This window comes from Syngnathus acus, chromosome 21 (assembly GCF_901709675.1).
Source record: "Syngnathus acus chromosome 21, fSynAcu1.2, whole genome shotgun sequence".
Classification (NCBI taxonomy): domain Eukaryota; kingdom Metazoa; phylum Chordata; class Actinopteri; order Syngnathiformes; family Syngnathidae; genus Syngnathus; species Syngnathus acus.
In genome coordinates this window covers 3,853,505-3,880,684 of record NC_051105.1, presented here as the reverse complement: position 1 = coordinate 3,880,684, position 27,180 = coordinate 3,853,505, and the positions used below count along the sequence as shown (strand labels likewise).

At 39.4% G+C, this 27,180-nt stretch overlaps 1 protein-coding gene across 1 annotated transcript in view; it reads right to left on the bottom strand.

The window, feature by feature from the left end:
* Positions 1–12,265: 12,265 nt before the first annotated feature.
* The window catches only part of klf12b (Kruppel-like factor 12b), a 33,553-nt gene continuing 18,638 nt past the window's right edge, over positions 12,266–27,180 (bottom strand). The window contains exons 3-6 of the mRNA XM_037239154.1: positions 23,621–24,146; positions 19,924–20,059; positions 13,262–13,419; positions 12,266–12,868 (exon numbers count right to left, since the gene is read on the bottom strand). Of these exons, the coding sequence (XP_037095049.1) occupies positions 12,687–12,868; positions 13,262–13,419; positions 19,924–20,059; positions 23,621–24,146 (1,002 nt within the window). The 3' untranslated portion in view covers positions 12,266–12,686. The remainder of the gene's footprint in view (positions 12,869–13,261; positions 13,420–19,923; positions 20,060–23,620; positions 24,147–27,180) is intronic.

The window sequence follows — 27,180 nt, the reverse complement described above, 5'->3', positions numbered from 1 at the left end:
AAAGTGTCAGGAAAAAGGGCCGCTTGATGGTCTTTTGTTCTCCCCCCCCACCATCCAGCTTGATGTTAGTTTGAGCTGTCAGGAGGGAATCACAGCTGGGTGATTTATCAATACTTGAAGTGACCTTGCAGCCACACGGTACTGGTGCAAGAGTGTGTGTTTGTGTGGATTAAAGAGACACAAAGTGGGATATTTTCAACACGCTTGGCACACAGAGACAAAGACTTGGCCCGACTTGGAACAAAAAACGTTCTCCTCTTAAGAGTGGATTGTTCCTGCCAGTACGATAAGACTATGTTTTTATTTATTCTCCACTTCAGAGCTCTCCGGTAAATGTTTGAGTCTTTTAACTAACACTGCTTTTGAACATTGAAAAATCTCTCTTTGCTGCAAGATGTAGAGTCCGGTACCAGGTTAGGTGATATGAGGGTGTGTTTTTTTTTTTTTTCCGGTTTTATAAACATGGCATCATAGGGTCCGATTGTGGGCAGATTGTGATTAATATTAATAAAATAATAGCACAACAAAAAATACATTAAAAACGGCAATCAGCGTTCATACAACAGCGGTGCCATCGATTTTTCTTTAGGGTTACAGGTGAGCTGGAGCTGGGCACACGGCTGGCTACACCCTGGACGACTCGCCAGTGAATCACTGGGCACATATTGACAGACAATTATTCACACTCGCTTTTATGGGCAATTTAGAATCTCCAACTAACTTAAAGTGCATACTTTTGGAATGTAGGAGGAAGCAGAGGGAGAAAACTCATAGAAGAACAGGGAGAAATTGCAACTTCCACACAGGAGGCCCCAAGCTGAGATTCAAACCTCGGGTCTCTTGTACTACAACTGAAGTTTAACAATTAAAATTGAAAGTTGGCATGTTTTGGAAATATTTTGGAAACTCTGCACAAAATGAATGATCACAGACCTCGGTTCTTTTATTTATTTTATTTATATATATATATAAAATTTTGTCAAGTAATTTCAATTAATTTGATTTGATGAAAAAGCGTAAAATTCAATTAAAATTAAATCTACTGTTGTATCTTCAACTAAACTATATCTACGGTACTTAGCGCAATGGAGGGCCAAAAATGGTGATAACCTCTCTTTAATGGTTGAGGCTTCTGCAAGACATTTGTCAGTGAGCTATTGACTTCCTGTGTTGTGATCAAGCAGATGTTTTACTGCCAATTGGCGCAGACATTGCTGCCATAAACCCATCTGTGGAACGGTGTTTTATGCAAATTTGCAGCATATCTGCATAAATAAAGTTCCAATTAATACCTTTCTGCAAATCTCTGCACTCTTGTTTTGCTCCGCGCTCTTAATTGAGTACAAGCAGGTAAAATAAGAAAACAAACTCAATTAGGAGTTTATAAGATGTTAGCTGTTTTATAGCGCTTTTAGTAGATATTTACATGCGCACCAAACCGAATGTAGTCATATTTTATGGATTTTTAGAGCACATTGAATTGTTTGGAGAAAGCATTTTTTGTTATACACCGTCATATTTTGACAAGCCAACACGGCTAACTATTGACGTATCTTTAATTAAGAATGAGCTACAAACAATTTCAATCAGGGGGAACATTCATGTTAAAGTCGCAGCGGGCAGCGCTTTTTGGTTACAGGGGAAATAAAAGCAAATCTGCTACTACCGGTTGATTGGGAACTACTGAAGAGTAAAGTTTCTTGCGAGAACATTAAGGCTGCTTTATAGATCCCTTTGTTGTGAGGGTGCCAATGGAAGCTCATTAATTTCCCCAGGCTTTTTAATGGGCCAGCACTGAACATGTGGCAAGAGTTGTCTTGCTGGGACCCTTATGTGTTGCACACCTCTGCAGTTGGGAGTCGGCGAGCTGCCTTTCACTTGTAAAAACCTTGTCCCTTTTGCGAGCTAATCAAACGCTTACCAGTACCAATTGATTTATGTGTGATTCTAATTAGGCCGCTTTTAAAATTCCATTTATGCCTGCCACTGCTCCGTGCAGTCTACTGAGAATTGCCTGCTTTTCGGTGTAAACTAAGCGGTGTAAATAATTATTTACCCGTAAGATTGGGATGATGTCTGAGTTAGCAGTACTTTGCACAAAGTGTCGTCGTGTCCTTGGGTTTCCATATTTAAGAACTTAAGCTCATTTTCAATTAGTACAAATCACCATGGTTGTGAAGAAAGACTTGTAAACCGTGCAAGATTAAAGGATGAACATGCAGCCTGAATCTAGTTTGGGAAATAATGGAAATAGAAATAATCTGTTCCAGGGTCAAACAGTAGCCATATAACAACCAGTTGTGGATGATTTTTTTTTTTAGTGGATTAGCGTTAGGGAGTTATGGTTCGGGTTAGGTAAGTCACATTTTTAGATGCATCATACAGTAACTTTACATCTTAGGCAGTTAATTCCCAAAATGTACAATGTCAGACGCGTGGATGTTCAACTGTTTTTGCGACCCACCCATCCACCAGTTATCGTCATCAGGGGTCACTGGTGTACCAGCTGACTTTGGATGAGAGTCATGGTACACTACTGGACTGGTCAGGAGCCAAACCAATTGCACAAAGGGAGAAACATGGAGAATGAAATGTCTTCAGCTCAGTGGAGTACCCGCAGAAAATCCACACAAGCTTGAGTACGCTAACTTCCTTAGAGAAGAAAATTCTAAATACTGTAGTGAGACCTTGATAAGTGGAGTTTGGAATGAGGGATCATTTTAACTCTCATCTGAGGTAATAATGTAAGGAAATGTTTTATTTTTTTTTATCTGATTAGCATGGCGGACCGTATCAGACATGACCATGGTTCCTTTAAGGCCCATGCACTGTAGCTCCCCACCCCTGTGCAAAACAATGCAATATATTTGATCATAGATTTTGCACATGCAGCCAGGATTTCTCATATACATAATGCTGCATTATCTCTTTTGTCAGCTTGCAAACATATAGCAACTTTCTACCTAATGAATTTAGCAGCTACGCCGCCTCAACACAGTCCGTCCGAGCTGCCATCTTGTAAATTAAATTATGTCTCAAAGCATTAAAGCTTTGATGCTGTATTTGGGCAGCTCGTGTGCATCCATTTGCTAAATTCTATCTAACAAAATTAAAAATTACATAAAAAAAATAAAAAAAGCCCAGACACCTATGGAAAGTGGGCTCGGCGGCAGCACTTAAAGGCAACCACTCCAAACAGTCTGCTGACTAATGCATTTCTAATCATTCCTCTGATCAATGTTAGCTGCCGTACAATAAGATTAATCAGCCGTATGCAAAGCAAGGATCACCTTGAAGAAGGAGTGTCTTTATTATGCGTAAGTGCACAGTGGAGAAAAGAAATGCTCACCTGCATTATTCCTGTTCTTCCCGTCATGGGTCATGTTGACTGTGTTTCAAGCTCCTCTCAGCTGTGTTTGGGCATCTGTGCACAGCCATCCCACTGCTGAATGGCAGTCTGATTATTCCAAATAGAAAAGAATATTCAAACAAGGCCGCTAATTCATTCGTCTGGATGATTCTCCAGAGCTCAGGCAGCTGTTGAGCAGACGGACAGGTTTCTCAGTACAGGCAGTGTTGAAAATCTGGGAAAAGTTGGCCAGTTCTACTCCATTCTACTCAACTCTACTTTCCTCGCTTTTTTTTTTATATACTTCCTCCTTTGTGGTCCTAAACAAAACAAAAAAAATTGCCCTGTTCTAAAACGTGAAGTAAATATTTTGGAGGCCAATGATAAGTCCGAGGCAATGCTTTACTTTTATTTTGCTTGCAAACACAAATGAATGCTTTTGAGTTACAATTTGCAAAGTACCTCCACGCTTGTCTTCTGGCTGAAATAAGCAGCCACACCCCAATCAGCTTTTTATACGTGTTTGCGTGTCATGTGATCGGTCGCTGTCACGTGACGTCACTAACGAGGTGGGGAGGCGCTCCCAGGTTGTGGCAGTGGGCGTGGAGGGCACTCTTTTTGGGTGTAGAGCCGAGAAGAGTGGAGCGGAGTAGATACGGTTGGTGGAAACGAGGCTATAGAGCACAGGTGTCAAACTCAAGGCCCGGGGGCCAGATACAGCCCGCCACATCATGTTATGTGGCCGGCGAAGACAAATTGTGCATCAAATTCATATGTCAATATTAAAATTACTAATTGTTTTCACTTTTAAAAAATAGATCTATTGCTAGCAATTTTTATTACCATTCATATTTTTAAAAAATGTTTTTCTTAGACTCTGTTTTGAAAACTAGTTATTCATCTAGTCATTCACTAGTTTGTTGAGTACCGTACACTATATATAATTTGAGACATTCAGACATTTATTTGGTTTGGCAATTTCAATGGCCCTTCGAAGGAAACTATGATGCGGCCCTCGGCAAAAATAAGTTTGACACCCCTGCTATAGAGAAACAACCATTCCGACAGCCAATTTGGAGTGGTCACTCCACCTAGCATGCATTATTTTTATTTTTTTTAATTATTTTTTAAAGATGAATAAATATAGTGAGATGCAAGTAAGAAGAGCCCTGGACCAAAATAAAACTTTCAGTAACATTGTCACAATCAGATTACAATAAACTGTGAGACCGAATGATACAAGTGCACTGACGTGTCAGTGCTGAAATAGAGATCAGTTTGTTCAGCAGAAGAATTTCTTTAGGCCAACGTTCCCTATGGTGAACAAAGACCAGGTTTGTCCACCAAGGGGACACCTGTGAGGGCAATTACTCCATCGCACAAGACAGAGCACTGTCAAGTTCAAACGAGCTACATTCTTGAGACAGATTAGAGCAAAATTATGTTTTATTATTTAAGGGTGGGGGTTATGAATTGGCCTCGCCATTGCGGTGAAATCCAAGACAGTTTGAGACGGCGGCGGCACGTTTGGAGTTTTTATGAAGGGCCAGCAGGGAGGATCAGATTAGAAGGCCAACAGCGAGCGGCGCTATCATCTCTCGTCTTCTTGTCCGAGCCTGTAGAGAGCTTAAATTAAATGGCTGTAATAAATGTTGTGGAATGGCCGCCCATCAAAGGGAAAAAAGCCGCAGAGAAACAGCAACACGGTGGAAGATCACAAGGAAAACGCAAAATGGACTTGTTTTCATTTCAAGCTCAATTATAATGCTGCACCCCAGAAACAATTATATTGATGAATGCTGCCTAAGTTACTGTAATTAAATTATTCCATTTAATTAAGGAATTATAGGCAATTTCTCCCCTGAGAGCCTACCCTAGCCTCATCTGCTGTTTCCCAAACAGGAGAGGGCTAATGCTGTATGCTATGGAAATAATGCCTAATGAAAGAGTGTCACGTCGGATAAGTGTGCTGTGTGCTGCTTGTAACACAGCCAAATGACAGATTAAATAAAACTAAGGAAAAAATATTGATTGTGTTCTTCAAGGTCAGAAGCGTTCAAAAACTAACTCAATTGTTACTCACAAAAGAGGGTCGTTTGAGGATGTAGAAAGATATTTTCAAGATTTTTCTTAATAAAAGAATAATTGATATGAATAAATTTGTTAATCTAATAAATAATTTTAATGTAATAATAAATCCGAAACATGTGAATGTTCAAACATTCTTGGCAACGACATAATAACGGGAAATAATTACAAATTTGAAGTAGTAGCTTACAGCTGAGCATATACGAGATGATGATAAAAATCATAAAAGTGGAGCATATTGACTGTTGGATGATGGAGTTGAGAGAAACGCTGGAGGAAATTGTGTTTAAATACGCTGCAATGAAAATAAACTGCAGCTGACCATTGCCCTCTGCTGGTGATGTCAGCCAAATGTTAATAAAAAGATCTGTGCAGTTCATTTTCCTTGTGAACTTTATGTTTTCTTATGAATCAAATAAAGGAAAAACATTGTGGCACTCGAATTTTTCTTAGGAAAGTTCTCCTTATGACACATTCTAATTGATTTTAAAATCACAGACGATAGAAATATACAGTATAGAGTACATTGCAAATTTAAATATTCTGTTGGTTTGATGGATCATATCAGATCGTAACATAAGTAAAGTCTTCAGGCTTCTTCAAAAAAAATTTATTTCATTTTGATATACGGTATTAAATTGGTGTACTTGGAATATTGCATGACTTTGGTGCAGACAGGGTGAGCTGAATGAGAAAGTGTGAACAGTGTGATTGGTTATTTGTGTTTGTGATTGGTTATGTGTGCTTAGTAGTTGACTAGCAACTAGTCCAAGTTGGTTGTAGCTCCCAAGGACCCCCAACAGGATAAGCAGTATGTAAATAATGGATAATTGGCTCAATGTTGTATTTTGTAGTAGTTTAATATTTGCTTGGCAGTTAATAGCATTAATATAAAACATTGCTTCGTAATAGTGAAAGTGTCAACCTGAAATTAATTCCAGTGACTTTATTTACTATGGGAAAGTTTGTTTTGGAAGTCAACCAGCATCTCAGGAAATGGATTGTATTCCACTTCATGAGATAATTCCATTTGGATGACATGTTCAGCCAGGTCAGCTTTGCAGTGGTTACTCGATACGTTATACTGCATATCTTGTGTGGGAACCAAACAAAAAGCCTGACAAGTCAACTCTATTGTGTTAAGTTGATCTTTAAAGCCGCTGTCACTGTGATCTGAAGAGTGCTGCAAGGTTGGATTAGAACTCGGCTTTTTATTGCTGAGACATGACTATAGGGAAGACGAGGCAAAAGCACCAAGCGTGTGTCGAAGTTCCTGCAAGAAGCTGACAAACCACTCAAGACAGTAAATGAAATATTTGCATTGTTAGAATTAATACATTAGAGGTGATGCTCCAAAATCGAATCAAAATCAATACAATCATTCTTGTTTTTTTTTGTTTTTGTGCCTGTTTAATTTAAGTGCTTGCTGAGCCTGCAGCTAAAATGTTGGGGATTTTTCACATCTCCAGGAACTCAGGTTTTTAATGGTGTATCACTTGACTGGGCAAGAATCCACAAGGAAGGCAAACTTTATACAAAGGCCTGTCTGTCCCACAGGCGGGACAGAGGCGGAGGACAGGGTCCCCTTAGAAGTGCATGTGTCCTCTGTGTTGCCTCACCTCATTTTTTAAAATATATTTGAACCCATACTAATTCAGACAAAAATAGCGTAAAAAGTGTTAAATAGCAGAAAATGTTAAATTCATGCAATGTTATCGATGATAAATTGACGCATTTTTTTGGTAGCAAATCGTGTCCCGACATCATACGTGTTTTTTAAATCATGCTCCAAATAAGATGAAAGTGTCGTTTCCTTGATTTGTCTTCAAAAAGCAATTTCAAAGTGTTTCCTTTTTTTCTTCACTCAGGACCTGGCAACGTGAACATCTGCCAGACGTTTTTAGTGTCTTTTCAAAGTGGCCTTTATATATTTATTATTTTTAAATTAATTAATAAACACCAAATAAAGCCTTTTCCCAGTGGGAGGATTACTTTTATGGACAACTTTTTTCGTGAACACATTTGATATTTTTAAGAGCAAAACTTTCTTTCGCTGGATGTTTTTATATCATGTATGGTTTTCATAATCAAATGTATTCCTTACTTTTAGTGCATATTTATCCAGAACATTTTGGTCAAATTTGAATATAAATGAATTGTTATCTACTTAGGCTTACCATGTATGGACTTTTTGGGTCCAACTGGCAAACTAGGAATGGAGCATGCCAAAACCATGCATAGCAAAGGTCACAAGTGTTGTACCAGGTTCAAGTAGAAACAAATGTTACATATTATCATTTGGATGATTAATTTTTGACCGGCTATGATTTGCCCCTCTTGACAAGCCGGTGGAGGAACAATAAGAAATGAATACTTTTTGTTTAAATATTGATACATTTGGAAGGATTTTGATTGTTTTTTGGGGGGCGGTCACTGTTATTTTGGGGGGAGAACATGGACGGCGACATATTCAAATTCAGTCACAGTCGTCCACTGTTGGGGTATGTCGCACATTCAAGGTAACAGCCAAAAATTTAAAACAAAATGGGTGAAATTCAGAATGATCTACTTCGGGGTAAAATTATTCTTGAGAATCTAAAGAAATTCAGAAGCGCACAACTTTAGGGGCAGATCTCCCCCTCCCCCACCCAGAGTTTTCAGAAAAAAATTGCAATTTAATGACTTGAGGGTCCTTTAATTTGGAAAACTTTAAGTGCACTAAAAGTTAGTTTCCATTTCTGTAAATTTGCCTCCAAAAGAATAACAACATATTCCCCAAACATTACATATAAAACGCAATTTTATTAACCTTCATGCCGCCATTCATTTAATATACATTTAAATGTTTCAAATTATTTAAATTTCACAGCTCCATCCATTTGAAAAAAAGAAATACAGAAGAAGTAGAAGACAAAGCACAGACTGGATAGGCTACTTAAACTCTGAGAAAAAAACAAAAGAGTAACACAAATAATGGGCACCATGTTTTTAAAGATTTGACACCCCCCTCTGAAAAAAAAAAGTACAATTGTGTTATTATTCCGTGAGCAAAATCTCCCTTTTGTGGTCTGTTGAGCAAGCTCACATTTTTCATTACGTCAAGATCGGAAATAAGGTTGAAAGCTATTTACACTACACTCACTTTACATAAATACAATAACAACCATATACTGTACGAAGTATCTGCAAATTTAAATACAGCCGCTGGCTTCACTACTCTTCTGAACCACAAAATCAAAAAGTACATTGAGAGTAAAGTAAATATAGAACCGATAGACTCATTCATTGAAAAAAAGGCATCGATCTACGTTGAGTAGGATTCCTTGTTGTGTGTTTTCTTTTTTTGCGGGATCATAAAATAAATTTGATTGAATCAAATCTTTTTTGTAAGAAAGTGTATTATGAACAGTGTATGATGTTACTGCTAGGATGCAACAAACGCATCTAATCACTCCGGAAAATTCACTGCTATTAAAAATATGGGTAGTACGACTTGCATATCGTTGTCTGTGCTTTTTTCCCCCCCTAAACTGTTGCTTTGTGATGTAAAAATGATTCCATCAAATGAAAATGCTGCACGGAGCAGTAACGTGACACGAGGCACTACTTATAAACATTATTATTAGCATTGTTATTATTGCATAACTTTGACCCTGGTTACCGTTACACAATTATGTTTTAAAAAGATGTTCAAGAGAAAATACAATACACCCTGTCAGGACAGGATGTAATTTTTTTAAAACACTGCTAAGATGAAACAAATTCATATTCTGATTTGGAATTTAGGTGGTATTTGTATACAAACAAAATTGTGATCATTGAATACTTTTTAACCCCCCCAAAAGATTTAATTGAAAATAGATTAATACAAGAGACTTTACCTAATATTTTATATAAACCACACAATTTTGTGTTTTTTTGTTGATCTGATATTTTGTGAAATATTGTAAACAGAAAAACAATAAACAAACAAATTGGATCGACTTAATATTTACGATAATTCAAAATTGTGGTTGACAAACAAAAATGTAAGCTTTTGGAACAAATAAAGCAACTATGACTATGTGGAACACGCTGAAATGTAAACATACTAAATAAAAATTGTAAAAGGTCTTATTATTGTTGGTGAAATAACAAAAGAAATGAAACTGCTATGTAAACAACTTTGGCACCATTTTTTTTCTTCCAATTTTAAGTAAAGTTTACATTGAAATAACAAACTGTTGTGTGGCACAGTTTAACATAAAAATATCAGGTAAAGTCAAATATGTATTGTTTTGTGTAACCACTAATCAAACCCGTGAAATTGAACAGCCTTTAGCCCCATGTTTGATTGTGTACAACAATTGAATTTGAATGAAAATCTGAAAAAAGACTAATGTATAAATCCTGCACCTCGAATCAAAGAGCCCTCTTTAGCCAACGTACGTATATACATTATACTGTATACAGTATATTCATATATACACACGTCTTTAAAACGTCCTCACATATATTACAACATTTTTGTACACAAAGAAAAGTAATATAAGCATGTTTAAGTGACCCTCAATCATAAAATGTTATATATATATATTTATTATATAGATCATAAAATATGATATTGATGAACATTTTTTTGTTTATAAATTGACATCTTCATTCAAAATCATTTTACAAAAATTAAACTAATAATAGTAAACAAACAAGGTGCTGATATTCTGTCACTAACATAACAAACACATTGATATGTGCACAAATTATATACAGTACATAAATAAAGCGAACATATACATTTTAAACATGGGGTTAATATGTATGAGGGCGGGTGTTCATGGGTGTCGAGCTTTAACAAGGTGCTATTATGTATGTCCGTATATATATATATATATATATATATATATATATATATATATGTGTGTGTGTGTGTGTGTGTGTGAGTGTGTGTACATATACACATGTACATATACACACAAACATAAAGGTCACTGGTTCCTTTTACTGGCTTGGCTCCAATAAAAAAAAAAAAATTTCACTATCAAAGAATCTTGACTATTTTAACACTGTGGGCAGAACAAGCACATCTCTGCATTTCATATGAGAAAAAAAAAATCATCCATGGTATATTCTAAATATTGTGGGAAAGATATTGGTATTTGTATTGGTGATTTTTCTCTTCGTTCTCTTGTTAATTATGGGCAAAAGAATTGGGGATGATCAAATCTTTAAGTACAGTGGAAACGCAAATTTGAACACTCTAAACAATTTGGAAATGCAACACAAGTTTGGAAGAAAATTTCGCTGAAATAGAAGAAAAAGAGTTTGCGGGACCAGACAAGAGCAAATGTCAGCAAGCTCGTCCTAAATTATTGAATCCACCACACATTTGTCTCTTTCTTTGGTTTTCAATAGGTTCTCATACATCCAACTGGCCCAAGTTAGGTGAATACAATTTACACTTAGCAAGTGTATTGTTGCAACCCCTAGAATTGTTACATAATTTAATATACGTTTTACATTTTAACTTTTTACATAGTATGTTGTAAATTTTGATGTAACATGTTTTGCGGTAGGATGGCACGTTGGTCGACTAGTTCGCACGTCTATCTCATAATGCGGTGATTGTAGGTTTGATTTCCAGCTCAAACCTTCCTGTGTGGAGTTTGCATGTTAAAGCCTGTGTGGGTTTCTTGCGGGCACTCTGATTTCCTCTCACATCCCAAAAACATGCAGGGTAGACCAATTCAGGGTGTCCCCCGCCGACCGTCCAAAGTCAGCTGAGATATGCTCCAGCACGCCCGCAACACCCGTGAAGATAAGCGGTTCATAAAATGGATGGATGGATGTTTTGCAGTTTTAATTCATACTTAAATCACTTTTTTAAATTGTACTAAAAAAAAAAAAGTTCAAATTGATATACCATCTAAGGTTGTATTTTTGTGACCAGTGTGTGCCATAAATTCACTGAGGTGGGTTAGACCCGATGTTGATAATTTAACTACAGTATCAGTACAGTAAAGGAAAGTTTTATATGGGCGACAGTTTGACCCTGAGACTGACTATTTCATTTGCCAATTTTTCCTAGGTGGGGAATTTTGAGATTCCACTGTACTTAGGGTTGTTTGTGTTATGTAGTCCCAATACTTTTGTCCATATAAAGTACGCTAATGAAGGATGTAACAAAACGTCAACTTTAGTTCTCATTACAATCCAGACTAAGTATTTTGTAGTTGATGACCTCCGAGGCAGCTAAATAGTGCGTACAGACGGGAGAAAAAAAACTGACATCAATCACCCACACGACATCTGTAACCAAAATGCATTCTTTTTATGTCTTCTGCGTGTGTGCATTTGCCGCCATCTTTGTAACAATTAAGCCATTTGAAAGTCAAGTGCTGCTGTGCAAAAAAAATCCATAAATTCCAAAACCAGCCAAGAGAAAAAGTAAGGTAAGTAAAGTCCTTATCATGATTGTTGTCAAGTTCTCTGTACACGATGTTGCTGAAGCGTTTAAAGCAAGCAATGAAACCTTGAGGAAAATAAGGCCCTCGAAAAACATTTGACCCACAAAGGCTCATAACACATAGTAATAACAATAATAATAAACATTTGTCCGATGGTATTTTTTTTCACAAATTTAGTATGGCCCTCAGAGGACTAAAGTGGCCCCTGATAGGAAAAAAGGTGATTTAAAGAAAGTGTATACTGTTGTAACCATTAAGATTGCACTTGATCTGATTGCTTCATCACAGCACAAAAATCCAACAGAGAGGCTCCAGATTTTTGTTGTTGTAGTTTTTGTCAAATGATGAAATTTGAAAGTTAGTCCAGCCAAACATTGGCTTCTGTGTCAATGGGCTTGCCGGTGGTTCATTCAAAGGCCAGAGGAATTCATCCGTGATCAAGTGGCGCCCTCTGCGGACGAATCCGGTCTGCTTCTGGAGCTCCATCACCATTAAAAAAAATGGCAGAAAGAAAACTCCAGACTCTGGGGTCTTTCACATTATAAAGACAAAAAATATTCTGAAAATTGCAATTTCCTCTCCTGTCTGATTAAAGAGTCCATGTTAAAAACTTCCAAACAGTGCTGTAAAAGACAATAAAAGCTCCTGACTGTTCCTTCCGAGAGGATCCCAATTTGACCCTGTTTTCTTTCTTCTTCCGCGCCATCTATTTCCTGCGTGTCCAGGCCAGCTGAAGAACATTTCCCAGGGAGATCCGGCTCCCCTGCGCGTGCTGGATCATTCCTTCTGATAATTTCTCACTTGTCTCACACCAGCATGTGTCGGCGCCGGTGCAGGGCTAAGTGGTCCGAACGAGAGAAGCTGCGGTCGCAGTCCGCGCACTTGAAGGGCTTGACGCCCGTGTGCTTCCGGTAGTGGCGGGTCAGCTCATCTGAGCGGGCGAACTTCCACGTGCAGCCGTCCCAGGTGCATTTATAAGGCTTTTCTCCTAACGGACACAGAAGTACACATGCGCTAAAAAACCACAAACTTAGCATCTTATAATGTCCCCCTATAGTAGGTCATTGTTTCATTCATATGCTTTGAGAATAATTGTCAATTTGTTTGTCTATGTGAAGCCCTTTGAGACTGCTTGTGATATAGGGTATACAAATAAACTTGACTTGACTTAACTTGGTTAACCCTTTAGAGTTCAAAATGGCTTTAATGGGGGTGAGGAGTGCTTGAACTTTTATTCAAATGACAGCAGTTAACATAGTTTTACACTTGTACAATTAACAACATGTTACATTAAACATCACCTGTAAAGCTACTAAGTAGAAAATAAAATTATTTGGACTCAGCTTATGGAATCGTATTAGATAGGTGGGTGTGCACTGACCTGTATGTGTCCTTCGATGTGCTTTTAAATGGGAGCTTTTGGTGTAAACCTTATTGCAGCCCTCAAAATCGCACCGGTGGATTCTCCGCTTTTTGGAATCGGGCGACTCCGACCTCCGGGGGCGACGTATGCTGTCAATACTGAACGGTGACATTGAACTGTAACACAAAAGAAGTGGTAAGGATGATGGAATATTTTCCTTTAACTACTGTATATTGTCACTAGTTTTTAAAGGATTTGAGCATTTTAAATAAAGTTTTGGAAAAGAAAAAAAATAAGTAAATTTTTGATGGACAGACAGACAGACAGACAGACAGACAGACAGACAGACAGACAGACAGACAGACAGACAGACAGACAGACAGACAGCATGGAATGTGCATGTCAGTAATTCAATGTACAATTACGCCACCAGGTGGCAGTGTAAGGCTGCACTGTACAGTAATAAAGAAAGATGAGGGCTTATTGCTTCCCTTACTGACAACCATCCATCAACGTGTTTTATGTCTCCATCAAGTCCAGTGAGGTTGAAGACTGCCTGCTTCCTTCCGTCGTCCATTACTGGCATTTCCACAGCAGTATTATCCTGATTATGTCATTTGTCACAGAGCAAGGTAAAAGTTGTGTTAGGACTATGGGAATATGTGTGTTTTTAGTCAGAGGGCCCAAAATGTCTCATAAGGTCAATTTGATAAAGTTTTTGTCCAATTACAGCAATTATTGCTTTAGTCGTAATTCACAAGCTGAAAAAAACACATTGTGATGGTTTTGGGTGTGTCCCTCTCCCCTCTTATGCAATGGACTAGTCCATATTCACACTGCGCATGTGCAGACTGGATTTTGGAATTTTATTTTGGATCAAAACTACGAAAGGTTTCAATCATTTCCACTGTAACATCCAAATCTATCTAACCGACAACAAGAGCCAGATGCTCTTGCCAGTTGTCGTAGCACTGCTGTCAATGTCATCAGAGGAAGCTGCAGCACGAGTGGCACTTTTTTCAACCATTTTTCAATGTTGATTAGGGTTCTTATCAATTACAGTAATCACATTGGGATGATCCACTCGTTAGATAATATTAATCAAGAAGGTCATTCAAATGTGGAGGCCCTCGTGACGGTGTTGCCTTTGGCCACCAAACGAATAAATGTATAGATTGCATTTCAATGTGCATTTAGGAGGGCCAAATGAGGAAGGATGAGAGAGGAAGATCAAGGGCTGGGTTTGTGCACCAGACAGTTCACGCAAGGGACTGCCGCCACCGCAGCAAAACCACTTCCTGTTTCCCCCCTGTGTCTTTTACCATCTTTTTGTTTCTAATTCTCACAAAATATGAGACACAGACAAGCAGAAGAGAATGCAGCAGACACCTGTTGCTCTTGGCCTCTTACCAAAGTGAAGCTGTAAAGGAAATTCTCATGAACACGCCTTTCATGCTCTACATTCAGCTGCACAATTGATTTACCTTGGCAATTTTGGGGTGTTTCGTTTCAATGCTTAGTATTTTATTTCAATATTTTAATATGTTATCGTCATTATCCAATAAAATACATTGACTAAATGAACGATATTTTTTCTGTAACTTTATCACAACCATACGACATAAGTCAATCAAAATAATTTTTCAAAGACGCACATAAAATAGTTGAGTTACTGTGTGTGAATATACAATCTATTTTATTTATTTAATTTATATTTCATCTGCAAATAGATAGAGAGAGAGAGAGAGAGAGAGAGAGAGAGAGAGAGAGAGAGAGAGAGAGAGAGAGAGAGAGAGAAATATCAAAATAAATAAAAATCTAGGCCTATTGATAATCATTTAATTTAATTTTTTAATTAGTTGAATTCAGCAGAACGGAAAAAAGGCCAACCCTAAAATTATACAAGTCACTGATTCTTATCAATCATCAAATACGCCAAATAAGTGACTAATATGTTATAGTTAAAAAATGGAATACTGTATACTTTAGACATTTAGAACTACTACAGCCTCACAATTGAGGAATTACACTACCATGGAATCCAGTTTTTGTTGTTGATGTTTTTTCTAACCATTTCTACCATCATTTAATTGCTTGGTAGTGAATTTAGGCAAGACATTACACTTTTTAAAACACTCAACGGGTAATGGCTGATGTTATTTGTCTACAGTTAACATCCAAGGTCTTTAAGAAGTGGGGAGTTAACAAATAGTAGGCTATACATAACCTATTTGGAGAAAAATCTGTCTTTTATGACTACAAAATGAGCTATTAGCTCATGAATCCATTACTTTGCATAAGCATATCTTTTTTATTTGAACATACTGCGGTGTGACGATCAATTGGTGCTACTTTTCTCATGTGAGCCCCAAAACTAAGCCGCCTCCCAACCTCTGTTTATTTGTGTCTCTCGGGGGAAAGGAGGAAGTAGCACTTTGATGCATTTTAAACATTGCTGACCTCTGTTCAAGTTCCTCTCTTTCTGCTTTCTCTCCTGATCAAAATGTGTGTATAGATGTGTGTCGCCCTAAAGGGCTGGTCTGGAGCCTGCTTTATTAACACAATAGCATCTGTGTGTTTGGCGAAAAGGAAAGCGGGTCATGCTAACGGATGAGGTTCTCACGCTGCGTCTAATTGCAGCTTTGCAGAGAAAACAGGAAAGGACGTGAGAAAGTGTGCCCTGGGTGGCCTCCCGTCGGCCATTGTGGTACCTGTCAGAGGATATGACTCCAAGCACTGCTGCACTTCTGCCACCTACACATTACGCTCTGACTCCGCCACGTCTTGAGTAACAAGCCAGAGCGACGTGTGGGACTTCAGAGGACAGTATACCCAGAAGCATGACGTGCCTTGCATTCATTACGTCCCTTAATACTGACTAAAATTGTCTAGACTCCAGCTCTACATTTGCACACCAATGGACCTTTTACATAACTACCAGACAAAAAGAGAGAAGACAGTGTTGGAGCTAAAGGTGGAAATAGGAACTTGTTTTACAAGTCATACTCTGTCGTAAAGTACAAATACATGTGCTGGTGTATTTTTCATCAGCTGTAAGGTTGCAACATCGCTCACCAGCGATTGACAATTTGAATCCCAACCAAACCACTAACAACTCATGGAAACTAGTTACCGAACCCGTAAGACTTTTGTAACCTTGTTCAGCTGGTTTCAGCCGCATGGCTCGGCGTTTGTCGTCTTTCAATTCATCGACGAACCTCAACCGTTCGAATGATCGTGTGAAGCGTGTACGTCACTTCTCACCCAACTAGAATCCAATGTCAAAAATTAACGATGCACATTATAGGGACTCTTGGGGGTCTTTGCTACTTCCAACTTGAGGGCGTCTCTCATACACGCACACATGAGCACATGAGCACACACACTCCTTCCAGCCTCACTGTTCTCTTTTCAACCGGCGTCCTCCAACAATAGCCTATCCACTGTTCCCCTGGGAAACGCATGAATATGGAGGAGGTTCCTGAAGAAACCAACCCCACACACATAAACACACCTTCTCCCTCTCCTCCCTCATTTCAATCATATTCATATACGGATACCTGGAATTGAAAATGTGCCCTTACACCTCTCCTCTGTGATGCTCTGCATGATGCTTGCATAAATGTGAGTGCAAAATGAAACACATCTTTTCTTTCAAGCTCACAATGGAGCTCTCCATATGTCGACAAAGGCGCGTGCATTGTGTCAACTTCTGCGCATGGGTGTCACTCGAGATGGACGGGTTTGACGCACCCCCCTCCCCCACTTGAGTTTGTCGTGCTCCTGTGTGGACAGTGAGTTGACCTCCTTGTGGAAGCGACTGTGCGGGGCGCAGGAACATGTGTTGATGTACAGCAGGAGCACTTGGACACCTGAGGTCTACTGATGGGAGGGAGAGAGTAAAGGAGCACAGCCTGGCTGGACGCTTGGGCAGAGAAAGGTTGGGGCCTGCCAAACTCTCCTCTCCTCTGAATTACCCAGTGCCACATTTGCGTGTGTGTCTGTGTGCGTGCGTGCATTCATTTCAATAAAGCAGTCAATTTTATCTGAATGTGTTGCACAGCAGGGTCACCAAAGTATTGTTTCACACAGATGCCCAACAGATGTTCAGGCAAGTGACTGCCTTTTTCTTTGACACAGAACCCAGTTAAGCCATACCGCAAACATGGGCGTTTTCACACAGACATCCTGGAATCAGAATATCTGGTCGTAGACAGCAGCAATTACTTTTGACACACCAGATCGAGAGAATCAGTCAGTGCTTTTGTCATATACATGCCTTCATGCAACAGCACAGCACTGCACAATCAGACAACACTAGTCAACAAAATGTTCAAAATGTTTAAATCAGTAAGGCAAGTCAACTTGTTTAGATCTTTTTTTGGCACGGGTTGCCAATCTGCCCTCATTTTTCCCTAGCACATCAGGTTTTCAGAATATTATTTGGTAAACCCTTAAAAATCCTGGGTTAAAAACAACCCAAATTGGGTTAGAAAGAGGATTATGTTTTGCAAAACAACCCAAAATTGGGTCACTTTGACCCAACTTCCTGGGTCAGTGTAATTTTTAACCCAGCAGTGTAAATTTCATGAATGAACATTAGGCTCAGCGACAGGTGGAATTTTCTTCTGAAATGTCAAAACTATAAATTAAGATGCAAGTCCGTATTGCGCAAGGTTTTATAGGTCAAACTCCAAAACAAAAATATGGTCATATTATCAAAACCTGATGCATTGGAAAAAAGCCTGGACATTTTTTAAATTAGTATCAAAACATTTCGTGGACACGCCACCCCTGAATTAATTTAGCTGCTGACCAGTGTAATTAGATAGAGACAATTGTTTTTAGCACAACAGGACTGGAAAAGTGAGGGTTGGGTGTAAAAATTCACACACTTATGTCCCATTGGTCACATCAGGGTTACGGCTCCACTCCCTCTGAAGCCAAATATATATTGTGTAGCAACGTGGGGAAAAATGCTAACTTTCACAGGCAGTAGGATCCCACAAAATTGGAGTATCTGCACTTGAACAGAAGATGCATCATTTATCTGGTTAAGAACCTTATGAAGACTCTGTTTCAGTCTGGAACTAACTACCTCAAAAGCAGGAACATTTTTAGTTCGACTTGGGAAGTATTGCAGCAGCTGCTCTTTGTATGCTTGTTTTGCAGATCCTTCCTCTACCAAGCCATGGGACCTAAAAACGTCCCTTTTTCGACAAGGCCGGGAAATTGACGTCTTGCACCAATAATGGGAAGGGGTCACTTCACTTTACCTGCACTGATGACTCCCCATAAAAAAAAAAACACTTGTGATTTAAAGTTTGGGTTTCCAAACTGTGACTAATTGTGGCAGCGTATTTAAAGTAGCAATTGAGGTGCAACGATTAATCGACAACTAACCAATTATCAAATGAACCCTTAATTATTTTTGAAAATTGATGGTTCGTTTGGATTATTTTTTTTAATACTATCCAAATGCTCAGAATTTCAGCTTCTCAATAGTAAATATTATCCGATTTCTGTAATCTTCCATGAAAGTATACTGATTATCTTTGTGTTGAACCAAAATAAAACATTTGCTTTTACTATGGAAAACTATGATCTATTCCGGCCTTTCTTTCTGTTTCAGTCCAAACAATTACTGAATCACAATTAACAGATGTCAATTTAAAAAAAAAACGAAATAATTGCCAGATTAATCCATTATGAAAAGAATTGTAAGCTGCAGCCCAAAGTTGCAGGGAGCTGTCTGAGTTGAGAGTGAATCACCAGTCAATAGACAGTTACTGTGCAATTCTCAGGTCCAGAAGTTATTTGGTCGCATCATGTTTGCACATGAGAAAGATTAGTACAAGCTTGGGAATACTTTCCTCGCAGTTAGACTAAATAACCATCCGATGGGCATGAACTTGAGTCTGGCCAGGCAACCGTTCTGGCTCTCTGTCCCACAGTTAAGGAGGAGTGCGGGGGGCGGGGGGGTTTGTCCGACTTCCTGCTTACCATCAGGAGAGCGTCGGAGCTGTCATCCACTCAAGAGGCGAGTCTTTTCATTCAACACAGATGGGCTGGCACGGCTGAGGCTCACCATGCTGGGAGTCCGTAAAGTATACCCGCCATGTAAGACTGTATACGCAGTTGCACGGCAACACAATACATCCAAGCCCAGTGCGGGAAAGAGCTTCAAGGTAGATTGATATGAGCTTTTATGTCAAAGGTGGGAAATTTTCACCTCCGTCCTCTTATAAATGTATTTCCTACCTTTATGGAATAGTCAACCTGTCCTTGAAATTGACAAGGTATTTTAAGTTTATAGACCTGTCAACTGTCGGGTCATATATACCTGCACAATTGAAGAGAGCTATATCAAAAATAGATTGTCAAAATTGCAGAGACCACTGGAGCGCTAACCCTCACCTTTAATATGATACAGAAAAAGAATGTACGTGTTCGGAGTTTTCACTTAAACTCGTCCGAGAAGGTATTCACGTGCTGCTGATTGACTTCGTAGTGAACTGTAATGTCTCTTGATGAGTAATGGCATATGTTAAGTGTTAAGATATTAGTTTTGGTCATTACTGTAAATGTGCAGACGTTATATGTACTTTAAGACACTAAACCACTCAATTGAATACAAACAAAAGAATGCACAGAAACATTTGTAAGAGAGTAGTACTCACTTTTGTACAGCTCGGGCTATGGACAATGCCGTGGAGCCGGTCTCGTTGACGCTGTCCAACGTTACGTTTGGCAGGTCGTCGTCATCGCTGTCACTCTTGATGTGACGCGGAGACAGGCCGTTGAGTTCCATGTGCGCTGTGAGGACCAGACAAAAGTGATGAAGGTGGTGCAAAAAACAGAGATAATCAAAATGTATTGGCACGGTTACGGTACAATATTTCTTTGAAATAGTTTTTCAAAATGTTCCGTTCACATTATGTGTTGCTAATTTATGACTTTTACAACAGTGTCAATCAAAATGAACTATTATCTTGTTTCATGAATACATATTTTTGGATAAATGCGCTAGCATGAATTTAAAATAATTTCAGTTTATAACTGTCCGTTCTGCGATGCGTTTATTAGAGTAGAATAATGTTACACAATAACACCACTACATTTCAACTTATGTTCAGGTGAAGTTCTAAAAAATAAAAAGGACTATTATAGAGTCATATTCACGCGCAAAACATTGTGGAGCGACCATATCAAGGTCTACAAAGTTGACCATGCAAGTTTAAGTTACTCAGCGAAAGCCTATTTTTTTGGACATTTGTTGGGTTTTTGTTCTGGTGGAAACACACTAAGCATCCCATCGACTGTTTTCTTGAGTCAGCGTCACCCCACACATTGATTTAAATAAATGAATCATTCTACCATGGAAACAAATATTTCCATTTCTCCTTTTCAAGTCTCTTTAGTACAGTTAATCCTTCCAGCTTTTCTCTGTAAAATGTATTGTATTGTATTTGCTAATAATCATGTGTCTTAAATGATTACCTGGATTTACGTGACCAACTTCCGATGGGAAAAATTGCTTCAATTTTTGTACAGTTAGGTTTTAGTCAGACGTTAGGCAATGGATTACCAAAAAAATGTTTTGAGCTTTCATGTCAAATGTCATCGTACTTTTTCTGAAGCACATTCAGAACAAACAACCTACTCCACAGTACGGTGATTGAATATTGATTATAAGTAATTCTGAAAGAAACCCATACTAAGGCAACCAGTCAATAGAGAACATATTGTCCATTGAGGCTCTTCTATATGAATTTCAAAGCTATCAAGGGTCCTCTCGGATGGCACTGAAACCATTACGGCCCATAATAAGAGCAGCAAATAAAGCAGTAGACTGCTTTTAAAGCTCTCTACTTCTACAATTTGAAGGAGGGAGGCGAGGGTGTGTGTGTGTGAGTGTGTGTGTGGTGGTGGGGGGTCACCATCTCGCCTGGCCTAAGGAAAGCCTGCAATTAGGGATTGTAATTAGCAGAAATGTGAGGTGCGTTGAGGAGTGGGGGGGTGCATTTTGAGCGAGGGACACAAAGGATGAGTGCTGGAGAGGTGGGCAGATCACCACATTTCTTTCCTTTCTTTCTCTCTCTCCTGTTGTTAGCAGTCATGCCCTGTTTCCATGGCAACCTGCTGCGGGAGACAGGGAGGCAGCAGTGAAAAGGAAGTGTATCCGCCCTCTCTTAAAGAGGATGGCCGACCTGTGTGTGTATGTGTGTGTGCGCTTGTGGGCGTGTGGATGTGTGTGTGTGTGTGTGCGCTTGTGGGCAAAGTGTTTTTGTATCTATGTTAAAAGCTTTTCATACGACTTGCATCACTGCACCCTGTTGTGTTGCTGTCATCGGCTTTAAAGTGAGTCAAATAGGCGGAGATGCTTACAGGTACATACTTATTTCTCGGGCCGTATGGTTAATGCATATGTCGAGAGCCTATATCAGCTTCACTAACAAAAAAAAATGCCTTTTGACAAATGCAATAGTAGCCCTCACAAATTTCATTCTGTAAGCAAGCTCATAACGCTAATGCATTGTCCTCATTGAAATGAATTCAAATGCCATTAATCTGTCCAAGTCACAAAAAACATAATTATTTGGATACGGGTTTTTAACAGGGATGAACAAGTTTGGAAAATAACACACGAATCATACACACGTATCATCGTATGTGTATAAGGGTCATGCATGACGACAGGCCAAATATGAGTGCACTTGAGTTCAGTGAGCAACTTAGATAAACTTTTTTTTTTTTTTTTTGCAACACTTATTCCAAAAGAAGAAACATCTTCTACAGGTATGAAGTAATCATATCACGGCAGCTGTCATCACACCTCATTTTAGCCAGCAGCAAAGGCTTGGTGCGTTTTTCTTTTATCACACCACATTTCAATTGTCATTAAAGTTGAGATTGTATTCTTTCATGTGTTACTTCCAACAGTGGTTAACTTATTAATGCACTTGTACGGGAGTCAGCAATGTTGAAATGTTACATAAAACATTCCCTCCGCAGTTAATTTAAGATTTTAAGATGACAGCAGTTTCAACCAAAGCTACTTCCAATTGGAACATTTTCAAAATTTAAACAAATCAGAGGTCAACCAGTGTGCCAGAATAAAATGTGTTGGCCGATCACTGCAAGATGCTGATGAGAATGTCAATCAATCAAATATCAGCATTCTCATCATTTGGTTTTTTTTTTTCATTTTGAAAGCTTAAAGTGTCTACTGGCCGCTACTGCATGAAAAGTATTTTTTTGGTGTCAACTTCACTTTGTGTATGTGTGAGTGCCACCCATCTTCAATATGCATCCACACCCTGTTATACAAGTCTTGATTTTCCTGTCCTATTTTTTCTCCCACAGATATTCACAAGTATCTCTGAGGATGACCCCACCCAGAGCTAATTACACAGCCCTGCTTGTGTACTCGTATGTAGGCTACGTTCACGGGTAAGAAGCCTAAATGTCCATCCTTGCAGGATGTGACCAGAAGCAACCTCTTTTAGAAAAATGAACACTCGCTCTGTGTATGGCGAGGGGGGTGGACAAGAGCGGCCAGTGTAGGTTCCCTCCCGTGGTTGGCAGTAAAAGCCCCACCCAAAGAGAGAGAAGCAGTCACACCCTGCATGACATTGCTACGGATGTTTGCTGCTTCGCTAGTGCTACCTGGAATAAAAGGCAACAAACAACACCTAATAACTTGTTCACCTCCGAAGGGAAGCATCTCCTCTAGAGCGGAACACGGACAGAACCTTTTCCCAAAAGTTTTAATGCTTTTAAATGCATATTTTGTGGCATTCTTTACCCCAAATGTCTGTTTAAAAATTAAACAAATACTGAAGGGCAAAGTATTTTAAAAGAGTCAAATGTTATATATTCAATTAATATATTTGTTGGACGTGACAAAAAAATATATATATTCAGTATGGATTCTTGGAATTATTTGTCCGATTAATCGGTCATCGTTTTTTGTCTCATCGGCCTCAAAACTTTCATATCGGTCAGGCCCTTCAAATTACCATGGCAAAAATGAAAGAGGACAACTCCTCACTAAATTTCAGACAGAATTGTTCCGCATAAATGAGTTTTGTCAGAAAAGTCTGCAACCTAAGACACACAAGAAATATTTTCAATAGGCCTTCTTGTAAAGGTTTGACTTACCGTAATTTTCGGACTATAAGTCGCGGTTTTTTTTCATAGTTTGGGTGGGGGGGCGACTTATACTCAGGAGCGACTTATATACATATATATGTTTTTTTTCACTTTTTTGGGCATTTTATGGCTGGTGCGACTTATACTCCGGTGCGACTTATAGTCCGAAAATTACGGTACTTATTTGTTCTGGCACGTATGTTTTCAGTGCACTGGTCTCACCTTTTCCCTGGCTCTTGGCGTCGTCCAGCAGAGGTAGCATGATGGCGTTGTTGAGGCTGGAGGGTGAACGCACGGCCGTGGTGTACATGAGCGGCAGCGACTGCACCACCACCGGGATGCGGTGTACGCGCCCACCCAGCTTTCCGGCGCCCTGCAGGCCCAGCGGGCTGGACGGAGGCGGCGGCACAGAGTGCAGGATGTGCAAATATGGCTGACCTCTCATCCCGGGCGCCACCAGAGGGCCCGGCGAGAGCACCGACGACGCCGAGGTGATAACCGACGGCGAGGACGAAGAGGACGACGACGACAGAGAGGATGGCGAGAAGGCGGATCGCAGCGGCGAGGAGGATGACGTAGTGGTGGAGGATGATGAGGGGCGGTGCTTGTTGATTGACAGGTCCACCGGCTCAGTCTGCGTGTGGAAGTGCAGGTCGTGGGCGAGCAGGTCTTCAGGAGGTTCGGGTTTCACTCTGCTGAGGAAGAAGGGAACGCCGTCCATCGCGGAATAAGGCCGCACTTTGGGTGACTGTGGAAGAACAGATGCATTTTTCTTTAAATATTTGGGTCTGGATGTCTTAGCTTTGAAAAACAATAGTTGTGGGATGGATGGATGGATGGATGGATGGATGGATGGATGGATGGATGGATGGATGGATGGATGGATGGATGGATGGATGGATGGATGGATGGATGGATGGATGGATGGATGGATGGATGGATGGATGGATGGATGGATAGGGTGGACGGATGGACGGACGATAAGTTGAAGATAAGTTGACAGTTGAGACTGACAAAGAGGTCAAAGGAAAAAAGAAGAAGAGCTCGATTTCCTGGTGAAATTCAACGGTTATGTGGTGCACCGAATTCAAATTTTCGGTTTACAAAATAAAAAGCATTCTTATGGCTGAATTCATTAAATTCTTAGAAGTTTGGGGATTTGTTCAAATTTGTGACTGTTTCAAAGAAGCCTTAAACTGCTCTGTTAATATTCTGAGTATGCACAAAATAAGGACACTATGGAAAGAAGTAGAATGGTTGTTTAAAATGTTAATTCTCCCACTGTCCTTTGTCTCTTAAAATAAACCTTATTCTTAATATGACTTTGGGCAATTCATGCCACTTTTGACCACAGCTAATACAAGCATTCATTGTTGCCTGTACAGTCAAACACCCGACTATTCATGGGAGATAGCAACCAGGCCATCCCACGAATAGCGAAACTCCACATATAATTGACATGCAATGTGCTGGGGCTTCTTTTTTTAAGACACAAATCATTCTGTGAAAGTATATAAACACAGAAAATTTGAAAAAATGGAAATAAAAAAGCTCCAAAAATATGAAAAAAAAACCCATTGAAAATAAATTCTCAAATATGTCAGTGTGGGTGCCGAGGCGCAAATATGCGAGGGGTCAACTGTGTTTAAAAAATGATTTACCAAAAATGATTCTCTTGCTATGTGCAAAAACTACTGAGGAGAATTTGAGTGTCAGCTTTTAAAATAATAAGCATTCTAACAGAAATGACGAATTGTGATTGGACATTTCAAAATTGCTAGTATTCGTTTAACAACTTTGAATATTGTTTTTTAGGTAAAACTTATAAAAAAAAATTATTATTAGACCCTACGGTGAAAACTGCACCACCAGTATATGTATAGTATCTATAAAATCAATAATATCTTGACTATGACAAGTTTACTGATGAGTTGTCAGAGGGGCATCATTGAGCCTCAGTATGGACATATTTCAAAAATGATAGAATTCTTGCTACAACTTTGTCCAAACCGCTAAGGAACATTTGACGACGTAATAAAGATAGTGTCACTCAGCACTTGTAACCTTTCATCATCTCCTCTCTTTCCCTCCCTGCGTTGTTCCGCCTCTCGTTTCCTCCTGTTTTCCATCACTCCCCCCTAGTAATGTCCCTCTGTGTATTGCACCCCCCCCAGCCCCCTTTAAATCTCCTTTGTGGAAAAAAAGGATCATATGGGCTCAATTTCCTGCCCGTCTCCCCTCTCTTTCTCTCTCAGCGCCGCTGTAAGAGAGGCGCTCCGATGTGACCCTGAACGCATCACAAACTTGTTTACCCACAAACCTTGGGTATTTCAAGTGATCTTTGTCCACAGCGTGTCACGTGTGGCAGGGGTGCAACAAGTCATGATCCTAACAGTAAGGCCTTTCACAGGCCCATCGGGGAGGGAGCTCATTCGGCACTATTTATTTTTTTTCTTTTAACTAATTGTACGTGTAAAGCTTATTAAATCTAGAAGGAAAAGCTAGCCATGAAAAATGTGCCCCGCTATGGCTTTTCACCCCCACTTCACATTTTATTCTGCTTATGTAATGCTGGCTGCGAGTAGTGAATTGAGTTTTTTTTTTTTTCCTTCCAAGTACCGCGTGTTCGCTGTTCTTTTTTTTATTTTTGTAGTAGCTTACTATTTATACACCAAGCTTGTATACTCAGCCTACAGGAAATGTTACCAGCTCATGAATAGAATCAAAACGCTTGTTTACACAATAACGCCCTCGTCAGTGAAAAACAAACCCCGCCACCATCCTTGACGGGTTCACCTCAGGTTCCACGCCGTTGGGTCAAGGTTTATGGCGTGTGGTTATGGTCCGCTTCACAGAGCCACCCACTAAGCATTTTCACAAAAAACAAATATTGCCCATATGGCCTTTAAACGCAACCACCCAACCAGCATTCTGGAGCATCTCTAATTCAAAATCAATTATTATAATTAGTCGTACTATTACAACAGTATCTGTAGTCCTTATGAACGGACTTTTTATCGTCATTTCGTTTCAAATTGTTGGAGGTGATAAGGAACAGGAACATTGTCATATAGATGATGTACAGTATATATTAAGAAATAGATTTGAACTGTCAGGGGTGGAGCTACAAGTGGGCAAGGGGTGACCATAGCCATGACTTAGTCAAATCCCAAGAACCCTATGTAGCTAAAAAGTCCTGCCACAGGGCAAATATCTCAACAATCACAAGTAAATCACAAATTTTCTCTCGTTTACTGACAAGGAAAGTTGATGGGATTCACTTTGTTTTAGACAAGCGTCAATAATCCAGGATCAATTGATGTTTTGCGCGAATTAGATCAGATAAAAGTTAAATGTATTAAAAAAAATATTATGGATCGATATGATCTTTCTCAAAAAAGTCCGTAATACCTGTATGTCAGCTTTAGTATGGCCTATAGGCACAACTCCTCCAGCCAGCATTACTGAACAGTATTCTGCTGAACAAGTGACTGGTCGGGACAATAAGATATCAGTAACTTGGAAAAAAAGACTAAAAAGACGAATCAATTAATTTAACCTTCAGAAATATCTTTTGTCCAATGACAAAAACAAACGGCGGGCTTTTATATCAACCAAGAGAAACGGAAAAAATGAAACCACCTGCACTCTCATTATGACGGACACAACCTCCACTTCTCTCACGCACACACACACACATAAAGATGCACTCGATCCGCCTACTCGCCTCGGTGCTGGTGCCATTGTCTTTAATAGGCGATACTGGTTAGCAGGTCACATTT